General features: G+C 45.9%; 1 protein-coding gene across 1 annotated transcript; it reads right to left on the minus strand.

Annotated features, from left to right (window-relative positions):
* Positions 1 to 4,611: 4,611 nt before the first annotated feature.
* Positions 4,612 to 5,571, minus strand: GPR55 (G protein-coupled receptor 55). The gene has a single exon (XM_063088363.1). The coding sequence runs from the start codon at positions 5,569 to 5,571 to the stop codon at positions 4,612 to 4,614; it is 960 nt and encodes a 319-aa protein (XP_062944433.1).
* Between the last annotated feature and the right edge of the window lie 11,202 nt (positions 5,572 to 16,773).

The raw sequence follows: 16,773 nt of genomic DNA on the forward strand, positions 1-16,773 counted from the left end.
TTGGTTACACTCACTCAGGCGACAGCTGCTGGAACAAAGGCCCTGTCTGAGGCCTCAGAGGTGAACTCAGGGCCCCCTCCACCAAGCAGAGCTGGCATCAGGCTTTGCAGTGAAAATGCCTCTGATCCTATCTCCCCAAGACTTCAAAGCACAGAAGGCTACGTTTCTTCTGCATCTCAGACAGTGTGGCCCCTCCTGAGGCACATCTTGCAAGCTCCTAGCCCAGGAGGGGATGCTCAGGCTTGAATTGGAAGCAGAGGACTTGTGTTGTGTCCTTTCACTTCAATTCCTGGAGTCCATCATGACCTGCTATCCACTCTCCTTCAAAGGCTCCTTCACGCTCTATGCCCCGGGCTCACCAGAGAAGCCAGCTCTGGGTGGAAAATAGCAAGAGGTGGCTGTGACGTGGTGTCGGGGGTGCTCCCTTCACAAATGTGCACCACTTTGTTGTGTCTTTGAGTCCCTTGTCCTCTTCAGCAGGGGGGTTTCCCAGTGGCCTCAGCCAGCTGACCCTGTAGGATGGATGGATGGAGGATAGGCTGGCATGGACATCCACACGCCTTCTGTTGTGGGGACGTCTCTGTCCCTGCCTCGCGGCTGCTCTGCAACCAGCCTCTCCTCACACCCATGCAGGGCTCTGCCCAATTTCTTTCCTCACTGACCTATTAACCAAATTCTTTCTTAACTTCTCTGAGCCTCTAAAATTGCCTACCATGTCTCAGTCATCTCCAGCATCTTTACAATGACTATTTGTGGCAACTTGCTACAGGGGTGTTATCTTGCTATTCTGAATGTCAATATACCATAGCAGCTACATATCATTAATATAATGAGTTTCACTTTCAGAGGATCCCCAGAGAGGCAACTCAAGAGGAATAGAGTTGACAAATGAGTGCAGCTTGTGGAATGGCATTCTTCAAGTCAAATCCTTCCTGGAGGCCGAGGGAAGTCATTCATCGCCCCAAGGGGACATGGCCAGCATGTGAGGTGCCTCCTGGGTTAGTAGGAGATGACTTTCAAGGAGCAAGGGTGTCTCCAGTCAACCCCTGGCACCCAGACCATGACTGGGCTGTGCTCAAGACTGTGGGGAACTTAGGACAAAGGGCCCTCAAAGCCTGGCGGTTAACACCTTGCAGGAGCTCTTGACAGGTTAGCAGGATTCACTTATGAGGAGCCAAGAAAACTCAGATCCTACCTGGGAGAGTTGGATTCACTCCACAGGTGGTCAGAGGAAGGAGGGGGCCCCGGTGGAGGACTTCTGGAGGCTAGCCCTGTGTTTTCAGCCCCTTAATGGTCAGAGGGTCTCTTGTGCTGGCCCCCCTGGTGTATGCAGAAGAGAAAGGGCCTTTGGAAGCAGCTCCAGTATCATGGCAGTGGTGGCACAAGATGGCAGAAGCAGGGTGGGGTGGACCAAGGCAGGATACATGGGGTCTGTGTGGCCCAGTTGCCACCACAGAGAATGCAGCATCCGAGTGGACGTGGGGGAGCTGCCACTAGACCCCGCAGGGTCCAGTTCCTGCTTGCTTGGGACAGGCCCAGCAGTGCTCTGAGGCAGACCTGAGGGCCAGCTTCCTGTAGCCTTACACTGGGAGTCCAGGTGGCTACTGAAGACACCAAGATTTTTGGGTCCCCTGGCAGGGGCCATCAGGGACCAGCTCTCCTCTGGAGCCAGTAAGTGTAACTCAAGACAAGGTCACACAACATGGAATGAATCTATTTATTTGGCAAATCAGATTAATCAAATTGGTTTTTTTCCAATTAGTTGTGCCAGTTTCATAAATGTACATGTAACAGGTATGTCTCAGGTTTTTCCAGACTAGTAGTACAAATAAGGTCACATTTATGGCCAAACAATGGCTTCAAGCCTCCACTGGCTTTAGTAGTGGGAATGTCAGCCTTTTCTATGACCAAGTTCAGGGTTACTCAACTCACTGGCTGCCCTGGCTGCAGGAGTGGGCTCTCAGGTGCATCTGCACCCTAACCCTAACCCTAACCCTAACCCTCTGCCCCCTCCTGTGACTGTGGGCCAGCTCGGTTGCAGCTACTTGGGCCCAGAGTCTAAGTCCTGCAGAGCAGCTATACTGGCCTGCAGCCCTAGACCTAGACCCACTCCCTCAGACCCTCAGGCCAGGATAGGTCCCCATGGGGAGAGAGAGGAAGCCACTCTCATCCCCACAGTGTGTTGGGATGGGTCAGGGGTTTCTAAGGTTTGCCCATAGGTCCACGGTTGTCACATCAACCTGAGCGTGTTATACCCTCCAAGGACCTACCCTTCACAGTCACGCAGCTCATGGGTCTAGACTCCTCTCCCTGTGTGATGATTTTCCTCTCTGTCATCATCCAGACAGAGTTACGCTGCTCCCATGTCAAGATTTACGTGTGAACACTGCTGGGATGATGAGTGGTCAGGGTCCTCTGACCCTTTTCTCTCAGGTGGCCCGCCTGGCCGTAAGCACACTGGTAGACACAGTGCACTTGAAGGCCACCACTCAGCTCCACCAGGTGGGCTCCCAGCTCCCAATGCAAAGAGAGAAATTGGAGGAGGGGGGTCCCTAACTCTATCCACCCATGGACTCTGACCCAAACCAGCCCCCAATGTCCTGCTGCATGTCACAGTCTGGCTTTCTAGAGTATCACAGGTGGTGTCTGTGTCCACGGTGGCTGTGGGACAGTGCAGCCCATGGGCAGGGAAAACAGTGTCCAGGGCTTGGAACAGCTGGGTAGAACTCGGCCTCCCCTCTGGGTCTGCAGAGCTTGTGGTGCTGTGGCTGCCAGGCAGGGCCTCTGGTCCTGGTCACTGTCACTCCTCCACCATTTCCACTCCTTCATTGACACCTTCCTCCTGACCCTTCCCTCCAGCCACCTAGAGAAGACTCCACGGAACCCTGTGGAGCCACCTGAACACTGTGACAGCTGTGGCTGCAGGGGAGGCAGAGGCAGGCTCCTGCTCTTCAATGGCTCTCAGTCCAGTTGGGGAAACAGATGCTCAGGCAGGAAGCAGCCCTGCCCTCAGCCCTTCCTGCCTGGTCCCCCACCCCATCCCGCACCCCCTCCGTGGCTTCAAGCCTCGGGCATTGCTCAACCTTCTCCTCCTCCACAGGCAGGTCCCAGATGGCATGGAAATCGCCCCCTTCACCCCTCCCCTCCCCGACACCCCACCCCCTCCCCTGGGCCCTCCTACAGGCAGCTGTGGTCGCTTTTCTTTCTAAAGACCTTCGTCTTCTTCACATCAGGTCTCATCTCCCACTCACTCCCTCTCGCAAAACCACACAATGTATCCTTCTAATCGTTTCTCTCTCTGGAGCAGCTGAGTCATCGCAAGGCTTTCTGCTGTCACTGTGTGATCCTTCTTGAGATCTAGATGGTTAGAGGAGCCGATCCCCGAGGTGACTCCACTGTTTACAGCCTCCCAGCGGGAACTGCCAACAGCCCCCTTGCCATCGTTCCCAAGGCCCGGCCTTTGTGACAGTCAGTGGAGAGGGTTCCTGCCCGCCTCATCTTCTCCCTCCCAGTTACCGGAGAGGGACAGCTCCACGGGCAATGCCACCCATGCCACGGCCCAGCCCGGACTCAAGTGAGCAAGACAAACACCTTCATTCTGCTGTGGCTGAACCAAGTCAAGCCTGATTCTTTCTCAATGTTTTCAAGGAAACTAGGTCTAATGAACAATTTCCCAGTTTGTTCCACAGAGGAAACTGGTCAGGTGCAGGGCTCCCCCTGTCCCAGGGCTGTCCCCACTGCCTCTCCTAGTCCTGGGCCAGTGCTAACACTCCATGAGGTGGACACCCCAGTGGCAGTGGGGGAGGGGTCATCCACTTCCAGCCCTTGGCCTGTCTTTTTCCTTTCCCAGGTGTATCCATCCTGTCCCCTCATGGCTCTGAGGTGTCACCAACGCCTTTCTATGCTGTCCCTACTGCCTCCCCACAATATCTGCAGCTTTACCATGACCTGGTCCACACTGGTCCCCCTCCGTCCTTCTGCAGCCTTCTCGTGGGCATGGAAAAGCGTGGCTGATCTCTGTGCCTTTCTAAGGCCCATGGGAAACTTGGGGCCATCTGTACATATTTGGCTGGCCCCAAACACCCCCACTTGCTGTCATCTCTGTGTGGTTGTTGACCAACGCAGCTCCAGAAGGGACCAGAAAATGCCAGTCTGCTCCGTCCTGGGATCCCCAAACTAAAAAGGGGTCTGATCCATCCCTTCCACTCTACCATAACTGACTCTCTTAATTCCCTCCCCTAACTCCTCTCTCTTTCTCTCCCTTCTTTCCAGAATGTTCTAGTCTAACAGAAGGACGGGAAGAGTTGGGAAGCAGCCGTGTTCAGAGCATCTCACTCTTTTTCTTGATTCTTCTGCCTCATGTTTTTGGACTTAGAAATCAAGAATTCTTAGGTTCTTCAGAGATCCCCAAACACCGGGTGGCTTAAGTCGAGCTTTCTGGGCGTGGGAGAAACGTCTTTGGGGCACAATGAGCAATGATGGCGCTCAAGGAGTGTCAAAGGGCAAGCACAGCAGCGAACGTGCTGCAGATCACCCCAGCACTCGGAATGGGATACCTGTTACTAGAACCTGGGGGTGGAGTTTCCTTCCTCCGAGCAGGGCTTCCTTCCCTTAGCCCCTGGTGTTCAAGGTGTCCTGGAGGACCAGCTGGATCCTGGAAGGCCGGTGGGCCATGAGGTCCATGCGGAATTCTCTGATGACAAAGTAGTAGCAGAAAACATCCAGGCAGCAGTTGACGTTGGAGAAGCACAGGGACAATTGCAAGAACAAGCTGATGCTCTGCCTGGCTCTGCACTCCACGATAAAGCCGTTCCTCACCAGGAACTGCAGGAAGAAACCCAGGTGGACTGGAAGGAAGGAGACCACAAAGACAGCCAGACTGACCACGATGGTCCAGATGCAGGATCTCTGCTGGACCCAGTCCTGGGTGTGGTTCCGACGGCCGAGCAGAATGCCAACGCTCCTGGAGGAGCAGAAAGCCATGATGGCCGTGGGAAGAAGAAAGCCAAACACCTCGAGGGGGAGGAAGACCTTGGCACTCCAGGTGCCATCAGACATGTTGTGGAAGCACGTGTACTTTTCCACTTTCTCATGGAAGCTGTAGATAGGGATACTCCCGGCCCACACCAGGGCCCAGATGGTGCAGCAGATCCCGAAGATCTTCCTGGGGGACCGGAGGTGGCTGACCAGGAGTGGGTACCGGATGGCCAGGAACCTGTCCAGGCTGATGAAGCAGATGGTGAAGATGCTGCCATACATGCTGATGAAATAGAGACACTCCACCAGCGTGCACAAGGAAGGGAAGGGGGGCCGCACGTGGGACAGGGCCATCTTGAACGGGAGGGACAGCACCAGCAGCAGGTCAAAGACCGCCAGGTTGATCATGTAGATGGAGGTGGCAGCATAGGCCGGCCACCTCTTCTTCAGGAAGGTGCTGAAGCCGCGGATGGCCAGCAGGTTGAGCAGCAGACCCAGGAGGAAGGTGGGGATGTGCACTGCCAGCTGTAGGGTCCTCATCACGGTGTCCACGTCCCTGAACGAGCAGTTCCCGCTTGTGTCCAGTTGGCTCATGGTCCTTCCTACAACATCAACAGCAGATTAGATGAGCTTTCCTCTCGCCCCCTTGAAGTGCTGGACTCGAATGATGTTGTCAAGAATAATAAACACTTCCACAGCGATTCATGCTCATTGACTCACAATTAGAAAACACAGAAGGAAAAATTTCCTCTAATCCTGCTGCCCAGATAGACCCATTGTCCCTTTCTGTATGTATCATCCCAGCCTCACTCTCTTACTCTCTCTCTCTTTCTATACCACACATGCAGTTTTCTTTTGCCAGAATGGAACCACACTGTGCACGAACATCTGCTCCTTTTCTTCAGTCAGAACTCCTGTTGAAAGTAGTAACAACAACACAAACCCTGACCCAAATTGTTGCAAACAGAGAGAGAGTGTCATGTAATAAAAAACATGAAAACTAGGGTAGGGCTGACTTCAGGCACAGCTTGATCAGGGGTTCGAATGCTGTTCCAGGACTCAGCTTCTATTCACAACTGTCCCCTTTGCTCTCTGTCATCCATTTTCCTGATGGTTGGACAGAGGAGACTCGGCCCCAGACTGTAGGGCGGTTGCAATCCACACATCACATTCGCCTGGACACAGTGATTGATTCCTTCAGGCAGGGGTTGGGGCTCTTTCCGTGGGATTCAAAAGTGGGAAGATATAAGGTCTGAAGCTGCTACAGCCTCTTGCTACCCCAAAGGGGAAACCAGACAGAAAAAGGAGAGACATGGAAGAAAGGACATTCCCAGAGAGAATGAAGTGGGGGCCTGAGGTCTACACAGGGCCAAGAAAGGCCCTTAGACAGGTGAAAAATTCAAACTGGCCTCAGGGACAAGAGCACCAAGCTGTAGTTACACAGGGACATGGTTGGAGGCAGGACTTGGCCATGTCTTGCTTATGAGCCTGGCCAATTTGGGGGATGGGATGTGTGCCATTGTGGGGTTCTGTATCAAGGTAGGTGGCCTTGGAGCAAGTCAAAACCCAGGCTTCCAGAACAAGTGCTGCTGGAAAAAGAATCCAAATACGACCCAACTTCTACCTGCTCCCCACTCACCCACCTCTGCCCACCCCTCCTCCTCCTCCTTTCTTACCCTCTCTTCCTGCCCCACCCCTACCCCAAGGGAGGCCAAGCTGCTGGAGTGACTGGTCCCAGACCCTGAACAAGCCACATTCACTAGTGCACAGGGTCACTGCATTGAAAGGTCATTCATGCTCGGCCTGCTCCTGAAGCACCTCAGCAGCAAGCAGCTGGGTGAGCCAGCCCAGCCGGGCCCTGCTTTGAGACCCAGCCTTCTGCTGCTTCTCCCACCTCCATGACTTCCAGCTAGCCCGAGATGTAGACGTGGCAAAGAGGAGGTGCCAGCAGGGTCTGCCACCAGCAATTCCTGCACTGATGACCAATGCAGCTCATTTTTCTTTAAGGTTATGTTAATATGCTAGTGTTTTTCTTTTTAATTGAAAAGGTATTCCATGCACTCAATAAGATACTCAAACAGTGCAAAAGAACACACAGGGGAAAGTCAGCCTCTGTTGTACCCCAAGGCCTCAGCTGACCTTTCTTTTTTTTTCTATTTTTTTAATAAGATGACCGGTAAGGGGATCTTAACCCTTGACTTGGTGTTGTCAGCACCACACTCTCCCAAGTGAGCCACAGGCGGCCCCTCCTCAGCTGACCTTTCCAGAGGCAACCATAGTTAACAGTTTCTCACATAACTTTTCCCGGAAATTTTCTGAGTGTATGCATACATGCATATAAGGACGTACATGTGGGGCCGACCCCGTGGCGCACCCGGGAGAGTGCGGCGCTGGGAGCGCAGCAGTGCTCCCGCCGCAGGTTCGGACCCTATATAAGGATGGCCGGTGCGCTCACAGGCTGAGCGCGGTGCGGCCGGTCACAAAAATGACAAAAGAAAAAAAAAAAAAAAGGTACATACATGTGTATGACTTCTTTGTAATTTGGAAAATATTATACCTACAGCTCTGTCCCTTGCTTTCTCACTTAATAATGCTTCTTGGAAATTGTTACCTATCAGCATGTATGAATTGACTTTTTCTTTCTAACGGCTTCATTGCTCCCCATCATGTGGACATACATATTTCATTAGCTAGTGGGCTGCTGATGAAGATTTAGGTTTCCTAGTGTTTTACTAGAAAATAAATATTTCACAATAAACATCTACAGTGGATTGAATCATGTCCCCACAAAACTCATTGAGGAATTGTATCCCTCAAGTTTTATGTATTAGAAACTTAGCCCCCTCTGTGACTGTTAAGAGGGTGGGAAATCCCATTATGATAATTAAAGGTGGAGCCTTGAAGAGGTGATTGGATTGCAGGACCATGCAGTAGTGAATGAATTAAAAATGGTGGTCAGGGGCGTGGTTCTGAGGGCTTTAAAAGAAGAGGAGAGTCTGTCTGCCTCTCTCTCTCTTTCTGCTCTCTCTGCTTCCACCATCTTGCAATGTGAGACCCTTGAGTCACTGTTGCCACCACCAGATGGATTTTGGACTTCCCAGCCTTAGAAACTGTAAGCAATAAATGTGGGGTTTTTTTGTGAATCACCCAGTTTCAGGTATTTTGTTATAAGCAACATAAATGGACTAATACAACATCCCTCTGACTTATTTCTTTGCTACCAGCTATTGCTGAGAGAATTCCCATTTTGCAATTGTTTCTCATCACTACCCTTGGGAGCTTGTAGGAAGAAAGGATTTGGATATTTTTAAGATCCTATATGTAATACCATTCTCAAACTCTTTCTAACCCCTAATGAAAAAGAAAATATATACCTATGTATAGGTATATATAGATTAGATAGGTATATATTTTCTTTTTCATGGAGGGTTAGAAAGGGTTTGAGAGATGTATTTAAAGATACTTTGATATCCCATCCATTGAGCACTATGTGCTAAACATTTAACACACAGTACTTGATTTGGTGGCTTTCCAAAATTTCTGTGCTTTCCTATGTATTAACTCTTTTTATGCATTTATGTCACAAGAGATCTAGGAAAAAGTATCTTCTCCTATATAAAGCTTTAGACTCCTGTGGTCTGTGGGATTGTCACCTCCTGGGGTTGCATAGTTGAACCTCTGGAGACATCAGTGCTGGACGCAGACCCCAGCTGTGACTGCTCCTACTCTAGGATGCTTAGAATAAATGCAAGCTGGCAGGCTGCCTCCTCCTGACTAAACATGCCAAAATAGCCACAGGCCTACCTCCAAGAATATCTAGAGTAACTGGGAACCAACCATTTAAAAAATAATGGGAAAAGCAGGCCAAAGCCTAAACCAGGTCTAAATGAAAAGTGTTGCGACTCCAAAGAGGGAGGCTAAACTGGCGACGAGGAGCCGCTTTCACCGTCAGTAACAGCAGAAAACCAAGAACCATGAAGATAAGAGTGAGTACAAGTTTATGCTTAAAGGGATGTAACAAACTGCAAAAAAAGGAACTTAGGACATCGCTTTTGGCTGGGTCATGCTTAGGCAAACTCCATCGATGAATCTATCATATTTGCTGGCGTGTCAAAGACTAGAACTAAAGTGGTCAGGAACAAAATCAGGGATGCTTGAAGACCAACTGTATTAGTCCATTTTGTGTTGTTGTAGCAGAATTACCTGAGCCTGGGTAATTTATAAAGGAAAGAGGTTTATTTGGCTTATGATTCTGGGACAGCTGCATCTGGCACAGGCCTCAGGCTATTTCTACTCATGGTAGAAAGCGGCAGGTACAAGCAGATCACGTGGCAAGAGGAAGCAAAAAAGAGAGAGAGAGAGAGGAGGTGCCAGGGTCCTATAAACAACCAGCTCTCATGGGAACTGATAGAGCGAGAACTCACCCATTAATCCCCCCTCCCCCAGGGAGAGCATTAATCCATTCATGAAGGATCCACCCCCATGACTCAATCAGTTTCCAACACTGCCACATTGGGGATCAAATTTCCACATGAGTTTTGGTGGGGACAACACATTCAAACTCCATCACCAACCCAAACCCAAACTCAAAATACAGCTGAATTGAAAGAAAGAAAAAAAAGATGACTAACAAATGGAGAAAAATGATCTGAAAGCATACAATCTAGGATGCTGGGACATGTCTGAATTGACTGAAGCAGTTGTATGTGTGGAAATAGACATAATTTGTCTATCAGTTTTCTCCAGTAGGACTACTCTAAAGGTTACATTTGAATTACTGACAGACTTCAAATGGAAACTTCTCAGAGAGCAATCTTTGAAGCCAGAGAAAGCACTGTATGGACTGGCAAAAAGAAATTAGGTTGAAAAAAATACTTCCAGCTACTGGCAGAGTGAGTGGAGATTCTGAAAAATTAATCCTCTGAATTCCCTCTGAGGGTCTAAGGAAACCATCTTTTTAAGACTAAAAAAAATCAGAAACTTCATTGGAATGAGATTAAAAGGCACAAACCTATTCCAGGCTATAGCAAAAGATAAAATGGTTCTCTTTCTTGAAGAAGGGCTGCTAATTTAGAAAAAGATCAACTTGTAGTGGGGGCCAGCAAGCTTCCCACACCTGACCTGGGGCCTGAGGCCATTGACAGTTCCTGTTCTAGCCAACTCGGGTGTCCACACCAATCAATCAATCGATCACACTGTATAGGTAGCTGGGTGGGAGACTAAGTCCTCTGGGAAGCAGATGCTAAGACAGTGTTAGACATCCAAGAGATTTCTTAGGGGAAGTGCCTGTGAAAGACCCGGGGGAGAGGGAGCAGGACAGGGCGCTGCAGGGGACAGGGAGAGCCTTCAGGCCACCCGCAGAGCTGATCCTGTGGAAGGAGGGAGAAGAAAGGGCTGGCTACGAAGAGCCTCAGGCCACCGAGCAGCTCTGAGAACACCCTGGCCAGGCCATGGGGCATCCCTGAGCAAAGGATGCCTGTTGAAGGAGCCCCATGTGGAGAAAGAATCACCCAGGACTACTACTTCTGCTGGGCTCGATCGCTGGCTGGGAGCAGCCCAAGAGGAGTGTGGCCCCAGTGTCAACATCACTGTGGGCCTGAAGGGGCAGAGCTGCGCTGTCACCTGAGCTCCCAGCAGTAGGTTGTCTGAACAGCATACCTGAGTGGCCACCCTAGAAGCCACCCCTGTGCCCCGTTAGTGTCACCGGCAGTTCCCATCCCTGCAGCGCCGTCTGTGGCGCTCTGCCTTTCCTCAGCAGGGATGGCGGGGCCCCTCTGCCTCCTGGAGATATTGAAAGAGGGCCTAGTCCTAGCCTCCTACCAAGAAGGAAATAGAATTAAATGAGGAAAGGTCACGGGTCAAGTAAATAGGGTCTGTGAATAGAGCTGAAAGGCCCAGCCCAAGACTGCCTTGACCTTCATTAGCCACCAGCAGCATGGTGCCCGACAGGGGGCTGCACTGCACAACAGAGAAAATGAGAAGACAGAGGATGAGATGCCTCTCATGCAGAATTTATGGAAAGAAAGCCACTCCCAGATGTTCTGCCTACATCTTTATTTATTTAGTTTTAAAGGATGACTGGTAAGGGGATCTTAACCCTTGACTTGGTGTTGTCAGCACCACGCTCTCCCAAGTGAGCTAACCGGTCATCCCTATATAGGGATCCGAACCCATGGCCTTGGTGTTATCAGCACCACACTCTCCCGAGTGAGCGTCTTTAAATGCTACCAATATAGAGCCTTACAAACATTCATGAGTAAACAAACCAGGTTCCTTGGAAACCTCTCTGAAAAAAACAATAATTAGCACCAGACGAGGTTTGAAGGAGAGAATCTGCACACAGAGTTTCAAATGTAATACAATAGATAAGTTAACAAAGAAGAAAGAATGTTCTTCCTCTGGGCGTAGGGGGTAGGAATGAGGGGGGGTACATGGGAGAAGCCAAAGGCTTAATTGCTAATACTCTATAAAGCAGAACCTTGGTTTTTTTACTTTGATAATTACAAAAATGTAAGTGTAAGTTTTTTTGAAAACCTTGAATAACTACCGACTGTTAAAAATAGGAAGGCTATCTTCAAAATCACTGAAGATAAAAAGAAACAAACAAAAACATCAGACTATAGAGCAGAGGAGCGAATGTAATGGAAAAAGAAACTAAGCATAGAAATTACAGCAATAAACATGAAATTTGCAACCCTTCCTTTACTGACATTCTCAGTGCAATTAAGAAATAAAATTCAGCTCTGCTCTTATAAAGGGCACAATAAATGACAGAAATGTTCAAAGTGCAAGTCCCATGAAGAGAGAGCAAATAGAAACAAAAAGAAAGTCAGAATGGCAATGATCATCGCAAGCATTGTAGGATTTAAGAATAAAGGCACTCATCAGGATTAAGGTGGTTATTTTATATTAGTAAAAGAAAAACTCAATTGCGAAGACAAATTTAGTAATCTTATGCACAGTATGGCACTGTATAAAAGTGCATAAGGTAAAATTGTGAGAATTCAAAGAGCCATTGGCAAAGAAACATTGTAGTGGCAGACTTTACTATACTGTAGATTCGAACTCATCAAGTAGGCAAAATGTAAATTAGGACATAGACTAATATAAGTAATATGATTAATACAATTTACTTAATACCACTTGAGTCTGATTTTAAACAAACAGGTAGTTCATTTTTTTCTCAGAAACAGTTGCCCAATAAATGATCTACCCAGGAAGAACAAAACTTTCCAATAAGAAAAGAGGAAAAATTGTGTTGGTTATATTCTCTGACCACAAACACAAAAGCCTAGGAAATAAAAAATAGAATTGTGTATTTAAAAATAAATAGAGAACTACAAAATAAAATGCATGAGAAGTAATTAAGAATGGCAAGAACTTTTTGGATTGGTTGTTTCAAAAAACATTACAGAATGCAACTAAAACTATTCTCAGAGATAAATACATCACCCTAACTGCTTTAGTTTTTTTTTTTTTTTTTAAGAAAGAAACTAAATAAATGAATCAAACACCCAATCTGAGCATTTTGAAAAAAAAAAAAAAGAACAAAAAGTCTTAGGGAAATTCAGAAAAAGCTTATAAAGAGGAAAGCAGAAATAAATAAATTAGAAAAGAGGAAATACCAGAAAAATTTAATAGGTGGTTCCTTGGGGACATAAACAGTAAATTAAACAATACAAACATGTCTGACAGGTCTGATCAAGAAAAAGGCCTCAAATGATTATAATTAGAAATAAGAAAGAAGACGCTGAGCTTAGATGGAGACAAGTGCAAAAATAGTGAGAAACTGCCTTTGTGTGCTGCTCCGTTTAAAAACCTTCATGAATCGATGATTTCTGGGCAAAACATAATTTATCATAATTGATAGGAGTTGGCAGAAGTAGCAGTATTGATTAAACCAAAGACCAGTAACCATGAAAATAACTGAGAGTGTTACCAAAGAATTCCTCTAAAAACAGACTCTAGTTTATTTCAAATATCCAAGCAACAGATAATTCCCATACTCCATAAACTATTTCAGAACATAAGATAATAGTAGTGACTATTAAACTGTTACCCAAATACCAAAACTTAGCAAATGTGGCACAAAAGAGAAAAACTATCGCTCAGATGCACTTATAAATATATATGCAAACATTCCAATTAAAATATTAGCAGGTAGAATTCAGTACATTAAAATTATAAATCATCATGACCAAATAAGATTTACTATAGAAATGTAGATAGTTTCAATGTTAGGAAATCTATTAATACTGTGCATCACATCATTACAACAAAAATGAAAAGCTGTCTTATTGTATCAATAGATAGTTTCTCACAAAGCCTTTAAAAGAGGGACTAGAAAGATATTACTCACACATGATAAAGAGTAACCTGTCCACACCAATGGCAACTTTGTATTTAATGGTAAAATAGTAAAGTCATTCTTGTTAAAATCAGATACTTTCGTACACCCAGACATCCCAGTCAATGCACCACAACATTTAACAGAAATAAGAATAAATGAGGCATTCTCAAAAATCAGTCATGCAAAGGGAAGGCTTAGTCAATAAATTATGTCGAGACCACTAGCAAACAATTTGGGGGGTAAAAACCAACTTAGACCCTCATCTCACACCATATAGCAAAAGAAATTCCAAATTCAAATTAAACATCAAAAAACTAAACCATAGAAAAACTAGATGAAAATTTAACAGACAACCTATAAAAGTCAGTAGAGGAAAAAGCTCTTTACCAACTTAGGATGATGGGAAAGCAAAAGAAACAGAAAATACACAGGACAGGTTTGATAGCACAAAAATAGAAAATTTCTTTTTGTTAAAAAATTTTAACAACAAATAATATACTGGAGGAACAAACCGTAACCAATGTGTTACATACGTGATGTTCTTTCTTTATGAAGAGTGTATAAGCACGTGTAATTATCGAGACCCGCGTAGATAGGAGGCAAAGGACACAGGCAGTTTCAGAAGGGGACTTACAAAGAGATAAAACTTTTGCTTATCGCGTTTAACAAAGAAGCGGGCAAGGGTTCTGTGAAACAGTCACTGATACACTGGTGAACATACAAACTAGTACACAACTTTTGAAATCTGATCATTTGTGTTACGAGTCATAAAAATTGTGTAAGTCTTTCATCCAGTGATTCTGAGAATTTACCTTAGTAAATTATGCAAAAGAAAGAAAAATTATGTACAGACACATTTTCACTTTGGCTTTTTTTTTTTCTGATAGCAAAAAATACATACATTTAAATCCCAACAAGAGGTTAATTTCACTGTGGTAAATCTACTCAATGGAAAATTTTTGTCTGACTGTTATATTTATGCTGACTATGTTAAGTAAAAAACCCACAAACAATAGAATTATACATTCAGTGATTTCAACTATGATTTTAAAAAACCCACGCACAGAGAAAAAAAAGAAAAACCTAGAAAAAAATTTCCATATGCCAAACAGTAGTTGCATTCTGGCCGTTGGGTGATTTTTTTCAATCTGTTATCTTTATTCTCTTTTTTTTTGCTGTATTTTTCTGATTAATTAATGATAATATGAAAACAAGATTTTTTTTAAGTTACACTAAATACTGGGGGGAAAAGGAGAACACTAACAATAACTTTTGACTTTCCCTTATATATTTGAGAAGCGAAGAGTGGTCTGGGTGTGTGTTTGAGGCACAGTGGGACGCCAGCTGACAAGGCACAATCTTGTCAGGTCAAAGATGAACATTTCAAGATGCAGCATCTGAGGGACTTGGGAACAAAGCATGAAGTGACAGGGAGAAGCAGATGTGTCATGCCAGAAAGCAAATCCCACCAAAGAGACGACGGAGCAGCAACAAGAGCTCGATTGCGATTCAAAAAATGAATAAAAAATAAAAGTTTTATCTGTCCACAGGTCAGCTGTCACCTCATAAGAACTATGCACAACATCAGGGATCCAGAACAACATAAAAGAGACCCCAAATGATGCCAGATTAATGATGAAGAGGTAAAGGAAGATAACAAAAATATCATTCCCCCCAAAGTCTGGCAAGCTATTAATAGAAGTAAATGCAGAAGTTAAAAATTAAATATTTTCCAAGTTGGATATTCAGGTTAAATTTTCTTGTCTATTTTGAAGGGACAAAAGGAAGAGAAAATTCATGATAGAAACTGAAAATGAAAAACTACAATGTCTTGAAATAGAAAGCAGAGGGGCAGCCCCATGAAGGCTGACACAAGCAGTACAGACACTGTTCATATTAATGTCCCCTGTAAAAAGGAGACTCCATTAAAAACAACAAAATCCAAACATCTTCATTCAATAAGAAACAGAGAAAACGAAAGGCATAGACAGAGGAAAACGGCAGAATCATCTGTGGTTTATCAGGCACATAGTGTGCTAGAGGAGAAGGGAGTATAACGAAGCAATTTTTTTTAATAAAAAGAATTGAAAAACTAACACAGAGACTACATAATGGTAAAAGTTACAAGAAGAAGTGAACACAAAACACTCAAGTTATGTTGCACTGAGCATAGCAAAGCAGTACATCATGGGAACATGCCAGAAATGCAAAAAGAAATAAGGAGAAATGGAAATATAACTGAGTTAGAGAATTTAGCACTCCCCCCGCCCCTTAGAATATCACTGATCAAGTGGACAGAGAAATTAGACCTCTGATCAGCCCAATTAATAAGGTAGAATTAGCTGATCATTTGGGAGAACTAAACCGTAAATCAAGGGAATATACTTTCTTTAGGAGAATAGAAGGGTCTTTCACAAAATTTATCCCATTCCCGAGTCCAGCAATAGCAATTTTACACTCTTTTTTCTCAAACCACAAAGAAAACAGCTATCCGTTGGTCCTAATCACTTAACTGCAGCACCAGGATATTAATATAAAATGTAATAAACATCTGTTGGCATTTACTTATGTAGTTTCTTAAATAGTGTGTAAGTCAGAGATAAAATCAGAAGTGCGTTGCTGAAATATTGGAAAGGAACAAATATTTATACACAAAACATGGATGCAGTCATAGCTGAAACAAAAATGGCAATTCCCAAGTGTTCTTATAAACAGGAAAGTGAGAAACGAGGTGAACCAAGGCTGCACTCAGAGAACATAGAAGAGGAACAGGGATGACAGTGGCCCTTGCACAGGTCTGATCACCCTGGGTCCCAAGGATTTCTGTCTTCAGGGCTGCGTGGAGGGGCTGAGGAGCCACAACACAGGAGAAGATGTGGAAAGGACTAGGGGTGCTCCCAACCTGCAAAAGGAAAGCGCCTCCTCCAGGGCTCAGGACATGCTCCGCCGTAAGGCTTCATGGGGCCATAAGGGGAATGAGCCCCAGGCGCTGCGGAAAGCAGACCTGTCTTGCAACCGGAGTGTCCAACAGCAGACAATGGCATCACCATGCAGTGAGCTCTCTGTCACTAGCAGTGTGCAAAGACAGGAGACCTGCTTATCCAGAATGCTGTAGAGGGAATTCACCCATACGGCAGTGTCTTACTGGAGGGTGTTTTTGTTTGTTTGACCCTGAAATGGAATCTTCTTTCAATATATTACTGTTTTGTAATGTTTAATGAAGAGTGTGTGAAAAGGCTGGGAGTCCAGAGCCTTGGCTCTCCTGCTGGCTCTCTACTGGGGCTCTGCCTCAGTTCTTCCACCCGTAAAGCCCTGCTCAGCCCCAGGCACCTGGAGCTCCAGCCTCACCATGCTGGCTCTTATCACGGATTCTACCGCACCTGGACTGATTCCTGCAGCTGCCTGTGTCCACGGTACCCCATCTGCCCACACCTTTGAGAATCCCG

This window comes from Cynocephalus volans, chromosome 1 (assembly GCF_027409185.1).
Source record: "Cynocephalus volans isolate mCynVol1 chromosome 1, mCynVol1.pri, whole genome shotgun sequence".
NCBI classification, from domain to species: Eukaryota; Metazoa; Chordata; class Mammalia; order Dermoptera; family Cynocephalidae; genus Cynocephalus; species Cynocephalus volans.